Source organism: Peromyscus maniculatus, chromosome 21, assembly GCF_049852395.1.
Source record: "Peromyscus maniculatus bairdii isolate BWxNUB_F1_BW_parent chromosome 21, HU_Pman_BW_mat_3.1, whole genome shotgun sequence".
Taxonomy (NCBI): domain Eukaryota; kingdom Metazoa; phylum Chordata; class Mammalia; order Rodentia; family Cricetidae; genus Peromyscus; species Peromyscus maniculatus.
The window spans coordinates 6,503,482-6,526,439 of NC_134872.1; the positions used below are offsets into that span (position 1 = coordinate 6,503,482).

Here is a 22,958-nt window from a genome sequence, read left to right on the forward strand (position 1 = left end):
CAGTTGCTCCCAACAGTGTCACCCAAGCCAGCAGAGCACGGCCATTTCTGAATTCTCGTCACTAGGTCTTTACGTGCTGTGCAGAGACGTGCATTTGGGAGTGGGCTGGTAACCAGTCTGCACGGCCCCCTGAAAACGCCTTTCTTGCACCGGGGACTGGGATCTATGGGCTAACGCGCTGGCTCCCAGGCCCATGGAAAGGGCTCTGGGGAAGCAGCGGTCCCTTGGGCAGCCGTAAGTGGCACCACTGCGGCCCTGCAAGGCTCAGTGCTCTCTTCCTATCAGGTTCTATCAGGTCCTTGGGAGGGCAGTGGTGGCACAAGCCTTGAATCCTAGCACCTCGGAGGCAGAGGCAGAGGCAGGTGGATCTCCATGACTTCAAGGCTAGCCCTTGCTCAACAGAGCTAGTTCCAGGACAGCCAGAGCTGCACAGAGAAGCCCTGTCTTGAACAACAACACACCAAAACCGACATGAAAACAAGGCAGGAATGTGGGGGATCACTCCACGTGATCTGAAGACCCCGCTTGCTCTTTCCCGCCATGTGTCTAGTGACCTGTGGGGAGCGGGAAGGAGCACGAGCCCACTCCTGTGAACTCTGACCTGTAAGGTCCACTCTCATCCCTTCTTGCCACACTTCCTGCACGCTGACTATGGACCCACCAGGGCCGAGCTAGGCCTGGTGATGAGGTGGTGCGGATGCAGGTGAGCTGGCCAGGTGTGGTCTGCTCTGAGGGAAGGTTACCATCTGCTCACAGCGTACAGAAGAGGGAACTGCATTATTTTTTCTCACTAGTCCTCACACTGGGAACAGCAAGCCTGTGAAAATGGAAAAGGTGCTGACAGAATGCAGAGCAGGGAGTACCAGCATGGTTGGTGGACACCTGAACGAACAGCTTCACACGGGAAGGATTTACAGGGACTCGCTCACCTTGAAGTACACAGTTCCCTTCTCTTTGACAATGGCAGCCTGCTCCAGTTTTTCTCTGGTGTCCATCTCCCAGGATTCTTTGGCCTGTGTATAGATTTGAGGCATCAGTTAGACGAGCAGGACCCACAGCAGCTGAGGCCTAGAGAACAAACAGCAGCTACTTCTAGAAGACCTCCAAACTCAAGACCCGGGCAGGCAGAGCTGTGTGCCGCTGCCGTCACTGCCAGGCCAGTGCTCTCGGCACCACGTTACCAACATGTGCCGTGGCTCCCAGGCTGTGGTCTGAGCCGTGCTGTCCAAGGGGAACGGGCAGGGCCTCCAGGAACACCAATGCCGAGCACTCGGAGGACTGCACTTCAGAAGGCCAAGGCAAGGCCTCCCGAGGGCCTCCTCACCACACTGCTGCTGGGACTTGGGCGTCTCTGTCAAGCTTGTTCTCCAGCTCTAAAGTCGGATTGTTACTTACGGTCCAGGCCAAACTGTGTATGCACAGAGAATTTCTACAATTCCAAGTCAGGCAGTTGTCTCATCATTCACACAACCAGATGTTTTATGGACTTGAACAGTATCAGCTTGCAGGTGTGTACTTAGGGAATTTCTTTCCCTTTCCCCCCAGAGAGTATTGTGTGTATCTTAGGCTGGCCTCCACCTTACCATGTAGACAAGGATGACCTTGAACTTCTGACCCTCCTGCCAGCACCTGCCAAGTGCTGGCATTACTGCTGTGCATCCCAATGCCTGCCTTTACTTGGGGGATTTTCAGACGGAGCTCATGCGGAAACATCACTGCAGAGCTGTACATGAATGACTTCACCATCAAGGTCAAGGAGTATGGTTTGTATTATGTGTACCCTACTCCACGACAGTACACACAGGTCTAGGCTATCACTCAGGGAGACAGTGCCTGCATGCTTGAGGCCATGGGTTTAGTCTCCAGCACTTAAAAAAAAAGGGGGGGGGGGGGAGGGCTGGAGAGATGGCTCAGAGGTTAAGAGCACTGATTGTTCTTCCAGAGGACCTGAGTTCAATTCCGAGCAACCACATGGTGGCTCACAACCATCTGTAATGAGATCTGGCTCCCTCTTCTGGCCTGAAGGGATATTGAAGTTATGCAAGCAGAACACTGTATATATAATAAATAAATAAATTTAAAAAAAAAGAAAAAGAAATCTATATAAATAGCTGGATTTAAGAACACAGAACCCAGTAGAATAATTGGGGTCTTTTAGGAAAAAGTAATAGGCATGGTTGGTTCTATTTAGTACATATGAATTAGAAAGTTTAAGTGGAGGGCTGGAGAGATGGCTCAGCAGTTCAGAGCACTGGCTGCTTTCAGAGGACATGGGTTCAATTCCCAGCGCCCACATGGCAGCTCATAACTGTCTGTAACCTCAGTTCCTGGGGGTCTGACACCCTCTCACAGACACATAGGCAGCACAGACACCAATGCACATAAAATAAAAATAAATCTTAAATATTAAAAAAAGAAGAAGAAACATTCTTTCAAGTGGAGCTGGGTGGTTGTGGTGTACACCTTTAATCCCAGCACTCAGGAGGCAGAAGCAGGTAGATCTCTGAGTTCAAGGCCAGCCTGGTCTACAGAGTGAGATCAGGACAGCCAGGGCTACACAGAGAAACCCTGTCATGAAAAAAAAAACAAAAAAAAAACAAAAAAAAACAAATATTGTGTGTGTGTGTGTACCTGTGTGAAGACCACAGGTCAATGTTAGGTGTCTTTCTCTATCACTCCCCACTTACTTTAAAAAAAAAAAATAACTATTTTAATTTATTTTTTTCAACATATTTTTCCTTTGTCTCTTTTCTAAAACTATTGATCTTATTATTATTACCGGTGTGTGTGTGTGTGTGTGTGTGTGTGTGTGTGTGTGTGTGTGTGTGTGAGAGAGAGAGAGAGAGAGAGAGAGAGAGAGAGAGAGAGAGAGAGAGAGAGAGAGCGAGCGCGTGTGCACACAGTCGGAGATCAGAGGGCAGAGGACTGCCCTGTGGAGTCAGTTATCCTGGTGTGGGTTCTAGAAAGGAACTCAGGTTGCTGGGCTTTGTGGCTAATGCTTTTACCCATGCAGCCATCCTGTCAGATCTTCACTTTATTTCTGAGACAGGTCTCTCACTAAACCTGAAGCAAACTGGCTAAGCTGGGTGGCCAGAACGTCCCAGAGATCCTCCTGTCTTTTCACATGGATGACGGAGATCCCAACACAGGTCCTCATGGTTACTCAGTGAGCCATCTGCCCGGCTCTCTCTTTTTATTTTAGTTTTCGCATGGGGTGGTGTGGATGGGGTGGGGGTGGTGACAGAGTCATGCTATGTAACTCAGGGTGGCCTGAGACAGGTGACCTTCCTGCTTTAGCCGTTAGAGAACTGGGATTATAAGTGTGCATCACCACGTCTAGCTTCTGATTCCCATTGCCTTTCTATAAGGCATGGGACTGAACCAGGCGGATTCCAAAACCATCCCAGGCCTCCACACTGAGTCCACCAGCGGTGTGCACAGACACGCTTGTGCAGGGGGACTGCAAGAATGTTCTTCAGAGAGCATGGGAGGGAGGGGCAGGTCCTCTACAAAAAGAGACAGGAAAGCTAACGGCCTTGATAATCATGTGCTAAAGAGTCTCGTCTCCTCTCAGCAATCAAAGCCCATGAAGGGATCAGCACTGAGCTTGGAGGTCTTCAAGAGGTCACTTCCCCCGAAAGAGCAACGGTATGACAAGAGCATATATGTTAGGGACACAGCGCTGCTGTGGGAGAATCCTACTTTTTCCCCCAAACTCACAGGCTACCAAGGTGACAATCTCCTTTTGGAGTCTGGTATAATATGGAAGGTCACATTTCTAGTGACAACCTGGTGTACAGAACATGGGGGTTGTGGCAGCATGGGAATAAAAAGTTAATAAAAGGGCAGTCTCTGCGAAGATCCAGGAAGAGTGGGTATCGGCCACTTGGAGACATGGCTGAGGATGACAGCCAACTGAGATTATGGGGGTGCAGTGTGTCTCCCCACTAAAGGCAGCTGGAAGCTACAGAGGTAGCCCTGGATTGGAAGGGAGTCCAAGGAGGCCATGGCAGATCCCCCTCCTCTTCTTGGACAGTATGAACACAGCTGGCTAGCAGGTTTAGTTCTTGCCCCTATTCGTAGCCCGCTGGCCCCAACGCTGAGACCTTGGGATCATAACCTGGAGCCCCAGCGGAGACCTCTTCATGACTCCTGTGAAGCGTACAATCCGTTCAGCACTGAAAAAGCTGCACCCCAACTCCCCTAAGGAGGTGCTTGGCAGTACGTGAACTTTTTTGTCCTCAACCCAGGAAAAAAAAAAAAAAGTACAAAAAGAACAAGTCTAGGAACAAATAAGGGAACAAGTCTTGGATTCTACCCAAAAGTTAAAAAAAAAAAAAGATGCAGCCGAGTAAAAAGGCTGACACACAGTAACACCACCAGCCTCTGTGTTCTGTCAGCTTCCCATGCTCTAAGCAGAAGTGGGAGGGGTGGGCAGGCATCCTGGGTAAAGAGAAGCAAGCACAGGAATACACGCCACTTAGCTGAACCACCTAAGAGCTACGGGAAGGGGGTGAGAAGAAATTCACCACAATTTTTGAGAAGTTCGATTTTCTCACCTTTTCGAAGCTCTTAAGGGTAACTTCATACATCAATTCAGCATTGGGTTCAATGCCAAATTTAGGCTTCCCTGCCTCTCCAAAACCGTATCTGAAATGGAGAGTGCAGAAGTAAGACTTCAGGAGAACTGGTGCATTTCCAGGTACTTCCTCTGGTATCTCGTAGACGCAGCTGCCTCTGTTTTTCTCTTAGGGAGTGCTGAGGACTCTGTTTTAGAACAAGCTTCTCCCTCGAAAGCACTGCTGTCTTCCAAAGGCACTGCCTCCTCCAGTCAGACAAACCAAAGGGCGGCACATCAGCAAAGAGCAGAGCTCTTCAAGAGTTAAAAGGTGCACTGGAAACAACCAGCACATGACAACAGCCCAGCCCCACTTAGAGGCAAACAAACTTTACCTCTTAGTTATTCTGTTTAAGATGCAGTCAACACCCTGTAGCCAAAACTTACTAAGTTAACAAAAGACAAAACCTGAAGCTAGGTGTAAATTTCATTTTGAGGGTCAGGGTCTTGCTATGGAGGCTGCTGGTTTACTGGGGCATGCCATCACACTGAGCTTTTGTAAACTAGTTTGAGGGAACTAGTTCAGATCTTACATAAATTCAATGTATTTGGAGAGCATGCATCTGCTAGAAGAGAATCCTCATGGAGCTCTGCTTTAGGGTTTCCCAGCCAGCATCTAAACTGCCCTGAGCCAGGCGGGGTGGCGCACACCTTTATCCCCAGCATTTGAGAGGCAGAGGCAGGCAGATCTCTGTGAGTTTCAGGACAGCCAAAGCTACAAATAGAGAGCCACTGTCTAAAAACAAAAACAAAAAAAAAACAAAAAGAAAATGAGAATGCATATCCTAATAGCAAGGGGTTCACTGAAACACCATTTTTATCTGCTGTGAGCCAAACTACTCTTGAAATGAAATGGCATAAAAAGTTCAGCTAACACAAACTTCCACATGGCTTGAAAGACGTCAAAACTGGGTTAAGGCTGGTAATGTTCCACTTGGGTCTCCACAGGGCCCAGGGCCCAGGGCCCAGGGGGAATGCACACAGGCCAGGCTGCATGTGCTGCTTCTCCACCCGTGTCTGCGTTTTCCAGGGAAGCCTGCTCACGCACTCTCCACCTCCACTGTTAGAAAAGAAAACAGCAGCTGGAGCAGAGGACTAGTGCAGCAGCTCTACCACTAGGCAAAGGCCATCTGCAGCCAAGTGATAAGGAGAAGGTGCAATCGCCAGGGGCCAATTCCAGGAAATGGGGCCTGGTTTTCTCCCTGGAGGGCAGGAAGGGCAGGGTGTCTCAGAGCTGTCCCTCACCTGCTGCAAAGGAGGCAGACAGGTGGGCACTTCCTAAGTCTGCTGCTGAGAGCATGTTATGATTGGCAGTTTTGCTAAGTAGGGATGAACACAACAGATGCACTGGCATTTGCTTTGGAACAGTGGCACTTAACTGGGTTGATTTGAACCCTTCTTCTCAGGGGTCCATTTAGCAATGCCTCGAGATCTTCTGAGTAGGGCTGCTACTGGCTGGCAGGTAGAGTGTCTAGGAATATTGCTGTACATCCTCATGGCACAAGACAACCCCCCTCGGCCACGACCAAGAATTATCTAGCCCCAAACATCAACAGTGGAGAGGGTCTCTCAGGGGTGAGGGGGGAGTATGGGGATGTGGGGACTGGTCTGGAGGAGATGCAGCCTGGCTTTTATCAGTGGGGTTAGAGAAGATTAAAGAAGATTATCTGTACCATCTCTCCAGGTTAAAACAGTAATTTTGTTAAGACTGGTGGACACATCTTCCTGGAGCCCAGGTGCACACCCATCTGTTCCAGGAACAGCTAGCCTGACTCTGTTAAACAGAAGATGCCCGACTTATGCTGGTTCAGACTGGACAAAGTAGGACCTGACAGAAAGATGAAACATCAGAAATGGAGTCCAGAGTCCACGCCCCGAGCAACAGCTGCCTTTCCGGCAGACACCCAAAGGGGGTCAAGGGTCAGCTAGCCTGCAGTGCACAGCAGCACCTGAATGGAATCACACCAGATGCTCCTTACAGACAAAGAAGCTGAGGCCAGAAACAAGTGCTCCCCGAAAGGTCCAGAGACAGTGGAAAGCCAGGACCAAATTCAGACCCTACTGTCATGAGGAAACTATTTAATGCTGTGACCCATACACCTAGCTCATAATCAGAGTGCCTTTTTTTTTTTTTTTGGTTTTTTTGTTTGTTTGTTTGTTTTTTCAAGACAGGGTTTCTCTGTGTAGCTTTGCGCCTTTCCTGGAACTCACTTGGTAGCCCAGGCTGGCCTCGAACTCACAAAGATTCACCTGGCTCTGCCTCCCGAGTGCTGGGATTAAAGGCGTGCGCCACCACCGCCCCGGCCAGAGTGCCATTCTTAACAGCCTGTGTTTTGTTTGGAGTTGTTACAAACAGGCATAAAGTGAAAAGAAGAAAATAGAAAAAAGTTTAAATTATCAAAACTCCACCTAAAACAAAAGAGAGATCAATCACAATATTTAATTATTAATTTGAGCAGAGCAAACAAATTTAAGAAAAGTGAGAAAGAACTTCTGGAGTGGAAAGGCCTCCAAGAGGACCACCATTGCGCACTATTTTAAAGAACACTTTGAAGAGAAGATACTGTCCTAGTGAGAGAGAAAATTGATGCTTTGTTAGTTTTTATGAAAACATCCTGTCAAAGAGTCTATGGAAGTCAAGGAAGATGCGTGTGTGCGTGCTCGGAGGGGGGAGGGGGGCAGGAAGGTGAAATACAGAAGACTACTCAGAGTATAAACTGGATCAGTATTTTATCTCGACAGACCAACTCAATTCGTTGCATGCATGCAACCAGCCATGTACAGTGTTATACAGGCACACGCAGACAATGTAGACAGCACAGCACAGAATGTCCTTCGCAGAACTCAATATACCAAGAAAATGCCCTGGAGATATGCTAACATACCTGCCCCCCGCCCCCCAGCAGAGGCAGGAAAGAAACCTTTATACACCAAACTTAGGAGAACTAGCTGGCTTTCATGCCTGAAAAGATTGGAAAACTCCACCATTTGCTCTCCAGAGGTTTCTGTTTCCTTGTGGTCAAGGCAAAGGAATGACAGCCATGGCAAGAGCAGGAAGAGCTCAGGAGGGAAGGCTTACCTGGCAGGGGTTTGCCAAGTGCTTCCGGCCTCTGCAGCCTTGCGAGTTAGTTAGGCGGTTAGGGGACTTGCCCAGGTGCACCACTGGTAGGCTGCAGAGAACGGGATTCAACCACCAACAACTGACTCGTAACCCTGCAAGAACTAGCTACACTAATACAGAGAGAAGTTTGATTCGATTTGCTAGTTTACCAGCTGGGTTAAGACTTCAAGATCTGGGCCGCGTGTTACTGAATGCTCACACTTTACAGAACTTATCCTTAAGAACTCAACTGTGAGAACATACCCGAAACATGTGCCACCTGAGTGTAGAGCTACTGTAATTTTGGAATGTTAGATTAAAAGTGTTTGGAAAACTGTAATCTCAGCACTTGGGAGCCAGAGGCAGGCAGAGTTTGAGGCTAGCCTGGTCTACTTAGTGAGTTTCAGGGCAGCCAGAGCTACAAAGTAAGAAGATATCTAATAATAATAATAATAATAATGATAATAATAATAATAATAATGATAATAATAATAATAATAATAATTAGAGACTGAAGGTTATGCAGAACAACCTGCCCTGTAAGTAAGGGGGGAAAGCTCTCGGTCCAAAGGAAACAGCTCACTGTAAGTGAACTGGAGCACAGTGCAAACACAAACACAAACACACTCAAGTGGGACTCCAGCAGTGGAAGAGCAGGGCTGAGAGAAAAGACAGCAGGTGAAAGAACCTCGGAATAGCTTTAGAATCAGGATAGAGCGTTCTGGAAGCACTTTCAAGGAAGTGTCGGCATGGCTAAAACAAGTGAGAAGCAGAGTTCTAGAGAAGCATTAGCATTAAGTCAGTGGACCACTGTAGAGGTGTGGGCAGGCCGAAGAGTCCCAGAACTCAAAATTCTGCCAGTGGTAATATGTGCAGCCTGCGAGGCCACTCTGACAAGCAGATGCACTGGCATGCAGGCGGCATCCCTGGATTCTCAGGGGTCCATTTCTCAAGATAGAAGAGTTGAATTTATGGTATAATTTTAGGTCTAAAAATAATACAAAACATGTTTTCACAAGAGATTGTCAGTGCCAGATAGTTCTAAGCTTGGAAGTGCTAATGGCTATCCTTATGACGGGAAAAATTTAGGCAAAAATGAGTCATCTCCGCTGTCTTTAGATCCAGGAAGAACAAGCTGGTTTTTTTCCCTTCAGGGACTCCGTGTAAGAATGTGGCACGGGTTCAAGCAGTAGTAATTCATGCACTGCTTCAACTCAACACCTCCTGCTGCATTAATGCAGGGAGAAGGGAGGACGAGCCCGTCTTTGCTGATGTGGCACCATGGTGGAGGAACAAGCCAAAAACAAGGCTTGATTGTTAGTCCTGCTCTTGGACATACTGAAGCGGAGCCAACTGCTCACAGACTTCTACGGTGGTGTGAGGCCCCAACCTTCCCAGCTACCCCTGACACAATGACACGACGTCACTGTGCTGACACTGAGGGAGAGAGAGAGCAAGCAGGCCCTTGGTCTTCAGAGAGCTCCCCTGGGGACTGAGATGGGTGCTTCTTACCGTGGTCCAAGATACAAAACACACTGCTCTTCCCTCTGCATCTTCTCCAGGGCTTTGTCAATTCCAATTGGAATGTCGTGGTCTTCTCCTTCACCAACAACGAACACCACATCTCTGCAATCAAACAGCCTTCCACCACAGCAGCCTTCCAGGTGCACTGAGGGCAAGGAGACAGGACAGTCACAAGCCGCTCCCCAGCATGGCCTGGCAACTGAATGGCCAACGGTGTGGTAACACCACTTCCCCTCTTGTCCACAGACACATGAAGTGTCTTCTAGAAGCTTTGCCCACCTAGTCTGAAAGTTCAAGACCAAGAGCATTTTTTCTGGTTTAGGTTAAACGAATACTTATTAATTTTCTTACCTGTGACATAGGGTCAAGACATACTGGCTTATTTAAACACACAATTATGAGAATGCCACACATCTAGTCTTGATTAAATACAATGGCTTAACTATTTATAACAGTATCTTGGCTTCAGATGCTTGGGCAAAAATAAATCAACAAATAATAATGCCCAGGACTGAATGTTATTTCTCCAATAATACATTCATGTTAAATGATCACTTTTCTTTTTGAGGTAGTCTCTTTTTATGTAGCTCAGGCGGGCCTGGAACTCTTATTTTCCTGCGCCTGCATTCCAAGTGCTGCATTATTATATTATTATAGGCACGCAACACATCTTGCTCTAATTATTTTGTATGGTGGTGGGGATTGAATCCAGGGACTTGTGCATATAAGGCAAGCAACCCACCACTGAGTTACATCCTAGCCCCAATTAGTTTTAACGCTAATGTTACATACGCCTTTTCAACTAGGTCTTTTACTCAGTAAGAAAAATGAACGGCTTGTGAGACAGTACAATAGTCACCATGATTTCTCTTTGATAATCTAGTAATTTCCCAAGGATGCTTAACTGGGTAAGTAACTTGCTTTATAGAGTCTCGAGAAACCACCCTCTCTTAAACATTAATTCCACGTCCTATGACAACTATCATCTTCTATTCCGACTCACTCCACTTTTACTATCTGACCTCAACAGGCTGCTGAAAGCCCATGATTCTGTTTCAACCTGGAAACTAGCTTTAAAGCCAATTCCGGTGGTTAATCTTGATCAGTCACCTGTAGCCTAGGCCTGAGGACTGAGAGAAGCTCTGGAGGGTAAACAGCAGTGAGGCAGAGACAGCAGGGCCTCAGTCACCAGAGTCATGACATAAAGGACGGACACCATCCCGGCTGCTCACAATTCTGTCAACCAAAACCCTGAGTCAGTTCCTTCAAAACAAGGGCTACAGCGAGCCTGGGTCTCAGGACGTGGCCTAAAGCCTCTTGTTTTACATCCCACACTTGTTAATATGTATGAGGCCTTCTATATTATAACCACTTCTGGAATGTTCTAGATAAATAATAGCTTACTTGCAGACCCCCGCCCCCGCCCCTGCCCCAGTGCATGCATAACATGGGGAAAAAACCAGATTGAGTACAGTATAAGAAGTATCCAGCTGGGCAGTAGTGAGTACTGCCAGCAGCCTCTTCTACTGTAAAAATAGATTTAACTTTGTTTTAAAATATATGAGCATCAGAGGCTTGGGAGCACATGTGAGGCTTACAGTGTTTCTTCTGGAGTAAAAGGTGGTGTTTCTAAAGGGACTGAGTTCTCAGACGGTTAGGCATCTAATCCGAGCCTGGACTCAGGCCTGTAAGCCTACCCACTCAAAAGGCTGAGGCAGGAGAACCACACATCTGTGGCCTAGGTCACAATACACAATAAAGGGGGGTAGGGATAGAACTTGGTGGCAGAGTACCTTCCTAGCATGTACCAAGTGTGAGGCTCAACCCCCAGAACCACAATCAATCAACAGAACTTAGACTAATGGACGGTCCTTTTCATGAGAGCGGCTGAGCACAGGGGCTCTCGCCCATGCACTAGGTAACCGCGTCTCTAGTGTTGAGATTTATCATCCTAGTCGCTCACAACTTGACAGATTTTGGGGGGAGGGAATTCTGAAGTTTATTGTTAGTTGATTGCAGATTACTTTCCTCCTGAAGTCAGTGTCTTTAGCAGGGAGGAGACTACCAGCACATTTGTTGTGGCTTTTGGTCGATCAAGTCTGAATGTGTTTTCAAAACAGGAAATCCAGAGACTCCTGCAAAGGATCCCCAATTATCTGTCAGTTTCCTAGATTGATTTGCAGCATGAAATGTGTTTGAAATTACTAAATAATTTCAGAAGTTCTCTTCCCGCATGCAGGAAAGGAGAATGTAGAAAGCAAGCAAAGAGTAAGCCGAAGTCACACTGTAACAAAGGCACAGTTAGGAAAGCCAGCCGAGGCTGCAGAGACGCTCAGTGCCTAAGGGCACTTGCTGCTCTTGCCAAGGACCTGGGATTCAATTCCTAGCACCTCATAACTGTCGGTAACTCTGGTTCCTGGGGATGCAAAGCCATCTTTTGGCCTCTGTGGGCACTGCATACATGTGGTACATAAGCATACATTCAGGCACACACACACACACACACACACACACACACACACACACACACACACACACACGTATACATATAAAATAAAATCTAAAAAGGAAACAAAAGGTGGTTAATTTACGCATGTGTGTGTGTGAGTATGAGCTCTATGTGTACAGGTATCCACAGAGGCCAGAAGAGGGCATCAGACCCCCTGAAGCTGGAGTTCAGCACAGGTGCTGGGAACCACCCTGCCTCTGGAAGAGCAGTAGTGAGCACAAGGTAGCTCAGCAGATAGAGGTGTCTCTCTCCACCTGACGAACCGAGCTCATTCCCTGGGCCTCCGGGGGTGGAAGAAGAGAATCAGTTCCCACAAGCTGTCCTCTCTCATCTATACAGGCACACCCACACACATAATAATAAACACAAATGTAATTCAACATCTTAAGTGACATTCCCATAGACACCTCCTCACATATCTATGCACATCACCTTGTAACATGATCAAGTTTGGAATGTCAGAGATAATGTAGGATCAGAGCAGGGTGAACACAGCCCATGAGTCTCCATCTATAAGGAGAAAGGTTCTCACTGGCTGGACTAGCTGGTTCTGAACACTGCTAGGACAAGTCCTACAAGGTCGCTGACAAGAACTCACCACTAGGGCTCTGGGAAGGCTGCTGCTACACAGTAAGACTCGCTTGGAGGTGATCTATGCAGAGGCACCCAGTTCCTATGAAGCCCATTTCTTCTGCTCTGTCTCTGGAAGACCTGTGGGTGCTTTTGACTTTGTATTCTATAGTACAAATACACACTTAATAAATATTTAATAAAAGCCATCATGACTCACTCGGGAGCTCAGCCTCTAGGGCTCGGGAGGTCTGTTGCTAATCTCATCCAGCATGATTTACAGGAAGTAAATGATCTATGACGTGCTCCAAGTGAACAGAAGTACATACAGGATGCTTCTACTTAGGGCTTTTTTGGTAAGCAAGTTAAAAAGAGACAATATTTTCTCTTGACTGAAAGTCTATGTAACCTGGAAGGGGGGTGCTTCAACAAACCCCACAGAGTCAAACCAAACAAAATTACCCAAGTTTAGCTGCGCAATCCAGAGTGTAACCACATCAAGTGAGCCCGGTCACTGCAAAACATCATTTCAACTGGAGCTCTGACTTATTGTTCTCTTACTGCCCTAGAGCAATTTTGTTTTGAAGAGCACAGAACACCCTGTTCTGAATGTGGCTGGCACATGAACTCAATGTGCTGACAGCAATTTGTTCTCTGATTAAAATGGGGGGGGGGCGCACAGCAGTAACAAAAACTGGAATGCAAGAACCCCCAAACCATACAGCTTGTATTTCAGGAAGTAAAACCGAGGAGAAGGCTGCTTAACTTTAAAAAAAGTGCTGTAAACGCCACAGCCTAAGCCGTTAGCTCGGTGAGCGTCTGCTTTCCCTTTTCTAATTATAGTAGCTGGTGTCTGATAGCTTTGCACTCCTTCCCAAAACAATGACTGGGTCATGGGGATCAGAATGGGAATGTTGTAATGGCATCACTACTAGAAAAGACTGGTCATCTGGCTAAAGAAAACCAGGTTATGACAGGTCGCTCCCATTCGGCAAGGCTCTACTGCCTAATTCATGTGGAAAGGGCTTCTCTGGGTCCATTTCCTGACAGAGCAGGGTTTCCAAGAGAATGGATGTTAAACCCCAAGAAAGCAACCAGAGACAGGTTTCTAAAAGCAGCAAGGCACACTGATCACAAGGACATGGTTCCTATCAGGCGTGGTGGTCAGGTTTCCCCAGATTGCCTCCCTTTCTGCTCTCTTCCAGGGGAGGACAGCACTGTGAGACAGACACTCCCCCCAGCAGGCATGGAACTTGACTACTGGGATGGGAGAGATCTACAATCTCACCACGGTCCCCTTCACAACCGTGTAGAACTGGAGCAGGCCTGGATACTAATCAGTCCCGTTCCGCTAACTAACAACTCTGGCTACAGGCCGTTCAGTGTCTTCATCTACGGAGGGTGACACCGGTTAACTTTAACTGTAGGATAAGCAGAAACAAGAGGCTCACTGCCCGACTGAGTAGACAGGGGCCACATAAAGAGTCGGAGGGCGATCAGAGCACCTAGTGAGACCTGGTCTCAAGCAAACCACCACCACTAACAGAAGGAAATTAAATTACAAAAAATTAAGTACTCAGGAGCCTGTTGATACAATTCAGTAGTAAAGTGTCTACTCAGTGTTTTCAAAACACTGGGTATAATTCTCAACACTGCACAATAAAGAACTAAAAACGTGGAGTGACAGAGCAGCAAGTGCAATTTTGGGAAGTCTGATGGCTACTCAACTCAAGAGACGGAGAGGCAGGAGGACCAGCCTTAGGACAGGAGACCTCGTCTCCAAAGAAAGCCAAGGGGCTGGAGAGATGGCTTGGCTATTAGATGAGCTTGGAGAGGACCTGGGTTCGGTTCCTATGACTCACATGGTGGCTCACAATTATCCATAACTCCAGTTCCAGTGGTACCCACTCCTGACCTCTTTAGGCACCAGACATGCATGTGGTACACAGACATACATGAAGACAAAACACACACATGCATAAAAACAAATTTTTTTTACAATGTAAAAGAAAACAAAACAATTAGGTGCTAAATGAAAGCATCTGAACAGAACTGACGTTCATTCACACATAAAATGTCTACCATAAGCAAACACTGTATTAAGTGTGGACATGGAAATGAACTCAGGGAATGATAGACAAGGCTGTTCGTCCATATCAATAGTAAATCACCCAGCATTACATGTTTTAGGACCCCATGTAAGAATGCACTTAATGGCCAGGCAGTGGTGGTGCATACCTTTAATCCTAGCACTTGGGAAGCAGAGGCAGGTGGATCTCTGAGGTCAAGGTCATCCTGGTCTACAGAGTGAGTTCCAGGACAGTCAGGGATACACAGTGAAACCCTGTCTCAAAAAAAAAAAAGAAAAAAAGAAAAAGAAAAAAAAGAAAGAGAGAGAGAGAGAGAGAGAGGAAGGAAGGAAGGAAGGAAGGAAGGAAGGAAGGAAGGAAGGAAGGAAGGAAGGAAGGAAGGAAGGAAGGAAGGAAGGAAGAAAAAAAAGCCACCAAAAAAGAACCCACCAATGACTCCACAGTTGTCAAGTACAAGGAAGATTCCCAGCAGGCCGGGCCAGAGCTGTGCCCTGCTTCTGTACACCACAACACTTAGCACACAGTTCAGGACCCGAAAATAAGTATTTACTTAATGACTAATCTGAAAACAGGGCTTTTAAGGAAATGGCGGCAATTTTCACTAATTTATAGGAATTTTCCTTTCTGAATCTATTAGTCAGGACTCTGATTTTAATAAGCTCCAGGAGGCTATCAAATCCATCACTGACCTAGAGCTTTTGTTTTGTACGACTATCCTAAAATGAATGATGCATGGGTGGTTTGTTCTTTTTCTATTTAAATAAAAAGCAGACTATTTTCTATTATGATTTCACTCAAAAATCTGGGGATACTTTCTAGATAAATCTAAAACATAAGAAAGAATACACACCATATTTTTCACCAAGAATACACTGAGCTATTTTGTGAAAACATAACGACCTGGCCTCAAGCACCTGTGATCTCTTTCTGTAGTCATTTGTTGGACATTACTAAATACTCAGAAGGCGTGTCAACAGCAGAACCAGAACATTCACAGTTCTCAGACTTCAGCACAAACATACATGAAACCTTTTCTCTATTTTCAATTTCTGGTATGTTTTTGTTGCTTCATTTACAAGGAACAAATAGCTTGGTCATGACATTTTGACATTGAGCCCTGGTGCCTGCCTACCTCCCTGCCTCCCTGCATTCATTCATGCCATGTGAAGGCCCCATAGGTTGGTGATGCGTGTTTTCCTCCGTGGCTCTCCATATTTTTTGTTTCTGAGCAGTGTCTCACTGTGTAGCCCTGGATATCCCTGGAACTCAGGCTGGCCTCAAACTCACAGAAATCCACCTGCCTCTGCCTCTTAAATACTGACATCAAAGACATATGCCACCACACTAGGCTCCACCTTATTTTTTAAAACAGGGTCTCTCACAGAACCTGAAATTTATTGATTTGGCTACCCCAATGGCCAATGAGCTCCAAGGGTCTGTGTCCCTCTGTTCTACCACCCCTATCAGCTTAAATAAAAATGTATATGTGTGTGCGCGCGCGCACACACACACACACACACACACACACACCTTTGGAGGCAGAGGAGGGTATCAGATTCCCTACAGCTAGAGTTACAGATGGTTAGGAATCACTCAACATGGGTACCAGGCATTGGGCTCCAGTCCGCTGGATAACAGCTAGTGTTCTTTTGCTGGATTGGTGTTTCCCTAGTCATTTATAAGTTGTGTGTGATATCTTTCTAGCATATTCTATTACAGTTTTAAAGAACTCAGCAATTTCATCAGGATATAGCTACATGAAAAGCTACTTCTTCCTGCCTGTCACTATTACCTGTCCCCTTTAAGTCTTAAAACTCTTCTGCCCTGGCAGATTTCCTGTTCTGTGGCTGACTGGGGTACTCTCTAGCCTCTCCTCCATCATCCACATCTTCCTTTTTTTCTTCCCCCGCCTCTCCTGAGATGCTCTTGTCCATTCCTCAGATCACAATTTAGATGTGGAGAAACTGTCCATCTCATTCTTCTGGACTTTCCATTTTAATGAACATCAATTTCAGACTTTTTTTATCCTCCTTTCCATTTCAGAAGTCTGGGTGGGTTTTTGTCTGTTTTGAGTTTGGAATTAGCTCTTAAACTACAGACAGTGGTCTGCGTCTCAGTCCCCCTGTGTTTTCTGCTAGTTCCCTTCCACCTTTCACCCTGCTGACCAATCCCTGCTGTCTACACATACAAACCAGGGAGGTTCAGAGGAGCAGATGACTGCAGCTACCTGCCTGCTGCTATTATTCTAAGCAGGCAGCATGGCGGCCTTTTCCCAAAAGGTGGACCACGAGGGACACAGGTGAAGACTTGAGTATTTATTAGGCAGCTATATACACAAAGCTGGGGATGCCCTGCCTTACTGCTGATGTATGGGAAGAGACTGAGCCCTCCAGCATTGTTTCCTGTTGTGGAGAGTTGCCACGCCCAACACATCTGTTTCAGAAGTTCCAGGACACCCTCTATTCCTGTTCTGAGTGCAGGTCTAACACCTGGAATCTCCAGAGGCTTCTCCCTTGCTGCAGTCTGGAGTCAGGCCTAGCTTCTGAGCACAAGCCACAGCAACAAATCCTCAGGCAGTTAGTTTTCAGTCCTTGGCTGCAAACTAGAGTCACCTGGGAGTTAAAAAAGTTTGGCCTCTGCCAGTCTCCTTGAGATTGTTATTCAATGGGCTGAGCCGAGGCTGAGTTACTACAGCAGGGGCTCACTGGTGCAGCTGGCCCATACTGGTTTATAGCAATCCTGATGATTGCCCCATAGCCTGTTTTGGCTCCCTTGCACCAGCTGATTGGGAGCTTGGAGTTCTGCCCGAGCTTGTTGAGAAGAACGGTATGGACCTCTGCAGAGGTCTTCTCAACACCTGCTTTGGGTTGGATTTACAGAATCCAGTTTCCATCAGTCTAAATCCATCTACTTTATATATTTCATTTTTTTTTTGTTGTTGTTGCTGTTTTGTTTATTTTTTGGTTTTTCAAGACAGGGTTTCACTGTGTAGCCCTGGCTGTCCTGGAACTCACTCTGTAGATCAAGCTGGTCTCGAACTCATAAGAGATCTGCATGCTTCTGCCTCCCGATTAAAAGTGTGCACCATCACCTGGCACTTTCTATATTTCACATAAACTTGAATTTCTGATCTGCTCTCTTTTTCTTTCTTTTTTTTTTTAAATTTTTTTGAGACAGGTTCTCACTATGTAGCTCTGGCTATCCAGGAACTCACTAGTGGACCAGGCTGGCCTCAAACCCACAAGATCCTCCCACCTGGGTTTCAAGGTATGTACCACCAGGAGCTTCTTTTTAAAGTGACTCCCTCACTCTCCACCTATCATTTACTGGGTTAGGAGGTGAGAGGGGAAGGAGATTACAGTGGACTGCACCTTTGAAAGCCCTGTCCACTGTCGGTATCTGCATTCAAATGTAGCTGAAAGTTCAGGGCAAAGAGCACCCCACAGCCAGACTTCCAGTCACTCCGTCACCAACACCCACAACCACAACTCCCAAAGAGGAGGAGTTTGTAGAGAGACGGGAGCTCCTCAGGGCTCCACTACAGCACAACTGGATCTTCTAAGGCCGCATGCTTACAAGTCAGCCACGCTGGCCATCAAGCTCAAGTGCGATGACTCAAGTGTCCGTCATCACAATCACCACACACAGAGCACTCAGAACACAGCCACTTTTCTTTATGATGGAAAAAGGACAACCCTGGATAAAAATGACAAGACAGTAATTTTACTTGGCAAGAAAAGGCACAGGAGAACAGAACCTATAACTGATTCATAACAATGAGAATTTTTCACAAAGCTACACAAAGAAACCGTCTCCAAAAAAGAAAAAAAAAATGGGAATTTTGGTAAAAGTAAAAAGCAGATTTTGATTAAAAATAAATTGCACAAACCTAAAAAGCAGCACAAAAGATTACTCTTTAAAAGCCCTCTCCATTCAGTCCATCCACTCCTCAAAAACAAAACCTATCATTATTAAGAAGATAAATTAAAATTAAGACTGTACTAGAGACAAATTAACCAAGGGTTAGGTGTAGGAAATGAAAAGAGTCAAGGGTTCCTTTCCATAAATCCAGTTAAAGGAAGCAAAACCAGTTCTGTAAATATAGTAGAGAGGGTAAGAAAAGAACACAGGATGTACCCCACCCCTTTGCAGTAACTGTCACAGCAACTCAAACAGGAAAAAAAAATCAGTCCCATTTTACACATGAGAAAACTAGATGCTCAAGGTTGTTAAAGGTGTCTGAGACATACAATAGCAGCAATCCCAAGACTTAAAAGTTCAATCGATGACCTCCAAAGCCCGTGTGTACCCTATGTCCGACTCTACCCTACTGTATGCATGACCTCCAAAGCCCGTGTGTACCCTATGTCCGACTCTACCCTACTGTATGCATGACCTCCAAAGCCCGTGTGTACCCTATGTCCGACTACCCTACTGTATGCATGACCTCCAAAGCCCGTGTGTACCCTATGTCCGACAGCTGCACTGTACCCAGAAACTCTTTGGCATTATCATAATGTGTGACAGTTTAGAGTAATTTGATGTATGTTCTAGGACTGCATGTAAACATATACTGTAAATCTAGAATAAAAAGTTCTAGACGAGCAAAGGAAGAACAAACTTGAGGTGCTGAATGGAACTGTATAACTGTATGTACTCATGGTCTTTAAGAATCTGTTATGGCCGGGCGGTGGTGGCGCACGCCTTTAATCCCAGCACTCGGGAGGCAGAGCCAGGCGGATCTCTGTGAGTTCGAGGCCAGCCTGGGCTACCAAGTGAGTCCCAGGAAAGGCGCAAAGCTACACAGAGAAACCCTGTCTCGAAAAACCAAAAAAAAAAAAGAATCTGTTATGTATATGGGTATTTTGCCTGCATGTATGTCTGTGTACCAAGTGTGTGCCTGTTGCCTTCAGAGGCCAGAACAGGGCTTGAGATCCCCTGGGACTGGAGTTACAGAGAGTTGTGAGCCTCCATGTGCATGCTGGGAATCAAACCTGGGTCCTCTGGAAAAGCAGCCAGTGCTCTTAACTGCCGACCCTTGTACTCACCGTTTTAATACATATGCAACTGATACAGAAATCTACACAGATGTTTATATTTTTGAAGTGCATTCCTAGCTCTGGCGGCATGAAGTCTCCCCCCCCCCCCCCAAACACACCTGAGCACCTGACTCAGCGTCTAAATATTGATTTCCAAGGAAAGGAAACAGTGCTCCTTGGAAAGATGGTTTACTGGACAGGGGAACCTTCAAGTGAACCTAGAACATGTCACAGTATCACAAGGTGAGGAAGACAAAACAAAAAGTTAACAGTCTTCTTCACAAAGAGCAAAATCAACAGACGCAGCAGTGTGGTGAGAAAAGCTCATTGGAAGGTATTTCTAATAGCTGAACCTGAGACAATTTGGACACCAAGTAAACCATCTCACCAGAGAACAAAAGAAAAGAGCCAAATAAACACCGGGAGAAGAGACAGATCTTCCTTACAGTAGAATTCCAACTAATAAATGTGAAATGGAAACAAAATTATCATAAATCAAATACATAGTAACAACTGTTGTATGCAAAACTCACTACTGGGTGTGAGGTGCAGAGGGAGGATGTAACAGAAGACAACGTTTACAAAGATTAACGAGACAGAAGAGAAGCATGGGAGACGCTACCCTAGCCCAGGAATCACCACCACACCATGCGCCTCTTGATGATGATGATGATGGACTAAACAGGGCACAGCATCGCCCACACAGTACTCCCAAACCTCAGTCTCCTTTCTGCAAACCTAAACTGGGAGGCAGTCTACCACATAAACTTCCTGGTTTTGACAAATACCCTATGGATGCATAAGATCTTAATACCAGGAGAAAAACAGTCCAGAACAGTTTGCAATTCTTCTCTTAAGTCCAAATTTTTTTCCAAACAAAGTTAAAAATATGATTTCCACTGAATAATTACCCAAATCAAGGTTTAGTCTCACCTGCTTCAAGGCCACCTCTACAAGTGGCTCAGGTTTGTAATGTTATAATTGGAGAAAGTGGTTCCTTTTAATTTGGTTGTCAAAAACCCCCAGTTAAAAATATATTATGAAGCTGGGCGTGGTGGCACACACCTTTAATCCCAGCACCAGGGAGGCAGAGGTAGGCAGCTCTCTTGAGTTTGAGGCCAACCTGGTCTACAAAGTGAGTTCCAGGACAGCCAAGGCTACATGGAGAAACCCTGTTTCCAAAAACCAAAAACCAAAAAGAAAATAATAAACCTGAACTGTTAAGACTTGTGTAGTGAAATATGGCTTTAAATAGTATGTACATGCTAAAACAAAACAAAACAAAAAACAAAAAACAACAACAAAAAAAAAACCACTCCATTATTCTAGTTGTTTTAGGTGAACTTTCTTCTGAGTGGGCCTTTTATAAACATCCCTGTTTAGTGACTCGGTTTCTTCTGGAAGCATGTCTTTCTCACAACTCCCCTTTGAAGACATCGCTCAGTAAGCACACCTTCAAACACTTACAGTGCAGAAGGCTTTTATGGACTGCCGAGTGTGTGTCAGACACACAGCAGATGCTGGAAAAAAAAAAAAACTGATGAAGCCAAATCCTGGTCCTCAGACAGGTGGGCAAATACTGCGGTAGGTAAGTAAGGTGGCCATCGATCGGTCCGCAGTGTGCTCAGGGAAGGACTCTGTTTCCCAGTCTTCAGATAAGACACGAAAATACCTCCAGGTTGGCTTGGCAACTGGCAAAACAGTACTTGATACCAGGCCACCCCATGCAGAACGGACACAGCTGTCCAACGCCACCGCTCCGCTCGGCAGCTCTGCAATCTCGGGCCATTATATGACATCAATTATATGACATCACTGAACTAATGTTCCTCACCTGGAGATAATAAATCTCACCTCCTATGGTTATCGTGAGAAAGACAGAAAGAAATGCCTCCCAGGGATATAGGGACTGAGAATTCTTTGGTAGACAGGACTACTGTACATGTATTTTTGAGTTTCTAGATGTTGCCAGATGCCTGGAACACACATTAAATTAGTATTTAGCAAAAGAAGTGTTTAGATGAATGTTGAATCTGAAACTGTTCTTGAAAGATATATTCAATGCATTTATTATTTTATTTTTAATTTTTAATATTGTGTGTATGCACACCCACCCACCATGGAGACCAGAAGAGGGTGCTGGATTCTCTGGAACTGGAGCTAGCAGTCGGCGTTGAGTCACTGGATGTAGGTCTGGGAACCAACGCAGGTCCTCTAGAGAGCAGCAAGCTCCCACCACTGCTGAGCCCTGTCGGCAGCCCACAACGCGTTTATTTCGACAAGCAGATCTGACAGCTGCCTCCGCACTTTGCTCACACCACGGAAGGACTGGCCCCCAGCAGCAGGACTTACCCTCCACCGTCGCCCCTTCATTCGGGTTGGAGTAGCCTTCTCCTTTCCGCTTGATTCTACGGATGATGCCTGAGTCTTCAAATAAGTCCTCGCCTTTGAAATCAAGGAGTTCAATCTAGAACGGAAGGCCAGAGCCAGTTTAAGAGTTATTTTATGAGACTCTTAATTACACCTTTCTCTCTCTGGCTAAGATAGAGGAGAGCGGCGAAAGAGAACACCGCACCCGGCAACGCTTGGAACCAGTCCTGGGTAATGACCACGTCTAGGACTGCAGCCTGTGAGGAGGCTGCCGTGCAAAGACAGACAGGAAATACTAGGACAACTGCCTTGTGGGCAAAAAGCCAGAGCTACAAGGTGCCGGCGCACAACAATTTGGTCTGACTCCAAGGCTACCAGTTTCCACCCCCGATTTAGGAGGTTTCCATCTCAAATCTAGAACTTAAGAATCTGGCCTTCAACTGACTAAAGATGTACTTTCACCTTGTTATATAAAAATCAAGTTTTGCCAATTATGTGTAATTAATTCAACCTGGGCTAAACAATACACTCCCACTTACTGCTTCTGATGGAGGTTAGAAGAGAGCTGTAAACCTTCGCAACTTCCCATTTTACCGCTCAGCACCACCATTTCCGGCCTGTCAGCTTTGAGTAGGTCTTACTTCCCTCCTGAGCAGAACTTGTATTTCTAAATCTGTGCCTTCTGTTTGTTTGGGTATGCCCATTTTGTGCCAGAGACACATTTCTAAGAAAGCATAGGCACATCCCCTGGGTGTGTGGGAAACAATTCAAGAAGCCAAGCTCCAAAATAAGTAAGCTGGAGCGGGTTCTCAGTGGCAAACAGCCGCTGTCCCGCTGCTACAGCCCAGCACGTGCGGCAAGTCGACAACACACATACTTGCCTCAAAAAAGAGAGATGCGTTCGAGGGAATTTTCGGGAGGCTGCCAGCAGAGCCATAAGCATATTCTGGTTTACACAGTATCTGGCAGATCTCTCCTTTCTTCATGGTAGCCACCCCAATGTCCCAGGCCTTGATAACCTGGCCTAAGAGAAAGCAAGAAAACACGTTGTCAAGCACAAGTCAAATCTGTCAAATCGTAAGAACTATACAATCTGGGTGTTTCCTTTCTTGGCAGTCCCAGAAACTCAGCTTTGCGC

General features: G+C 46.1%; 1 protein-coding gene across 3 annotated transcripts in view; it reads right to left on the bottom strand.

The window, feature by feature from the left end:
* The window catches only part of Fkbp5 (FKBP prolyl isomerase 5), a 126,236-nt gene that overhangs the window by 12,842 nt on the left and 90,436 nt on the right, over positions 1-22,958 (bottom strand). For all 3 annotated transcript variants that reach the window (XM_076558380.1, XM_076558378.1, XM_076558379.1), the window contains 5 exons: positions 22,702-22,844; positions 21,803-21,917; positions 9,231-9,387; positions 4,560-4,650; positions 930-1,013 (listed from right to left, as the gene is read on the bottom strand). In XM_076558380.1, the coding sequence (XP_076414495.1) occupies positions 930-1,013; positions 4,560-4,650; positions 9,231-9,387; positions 21,803-21,917; positions 22,702-22,844 (590 nt within the window). The remainder of the gene's footprint in view (positions 1-929; positions 1,014-4,559; positions 4,651-9,230; positions 9,388-21,802; positions 21,918-22,701; positions 22,845-22,958) is intronic.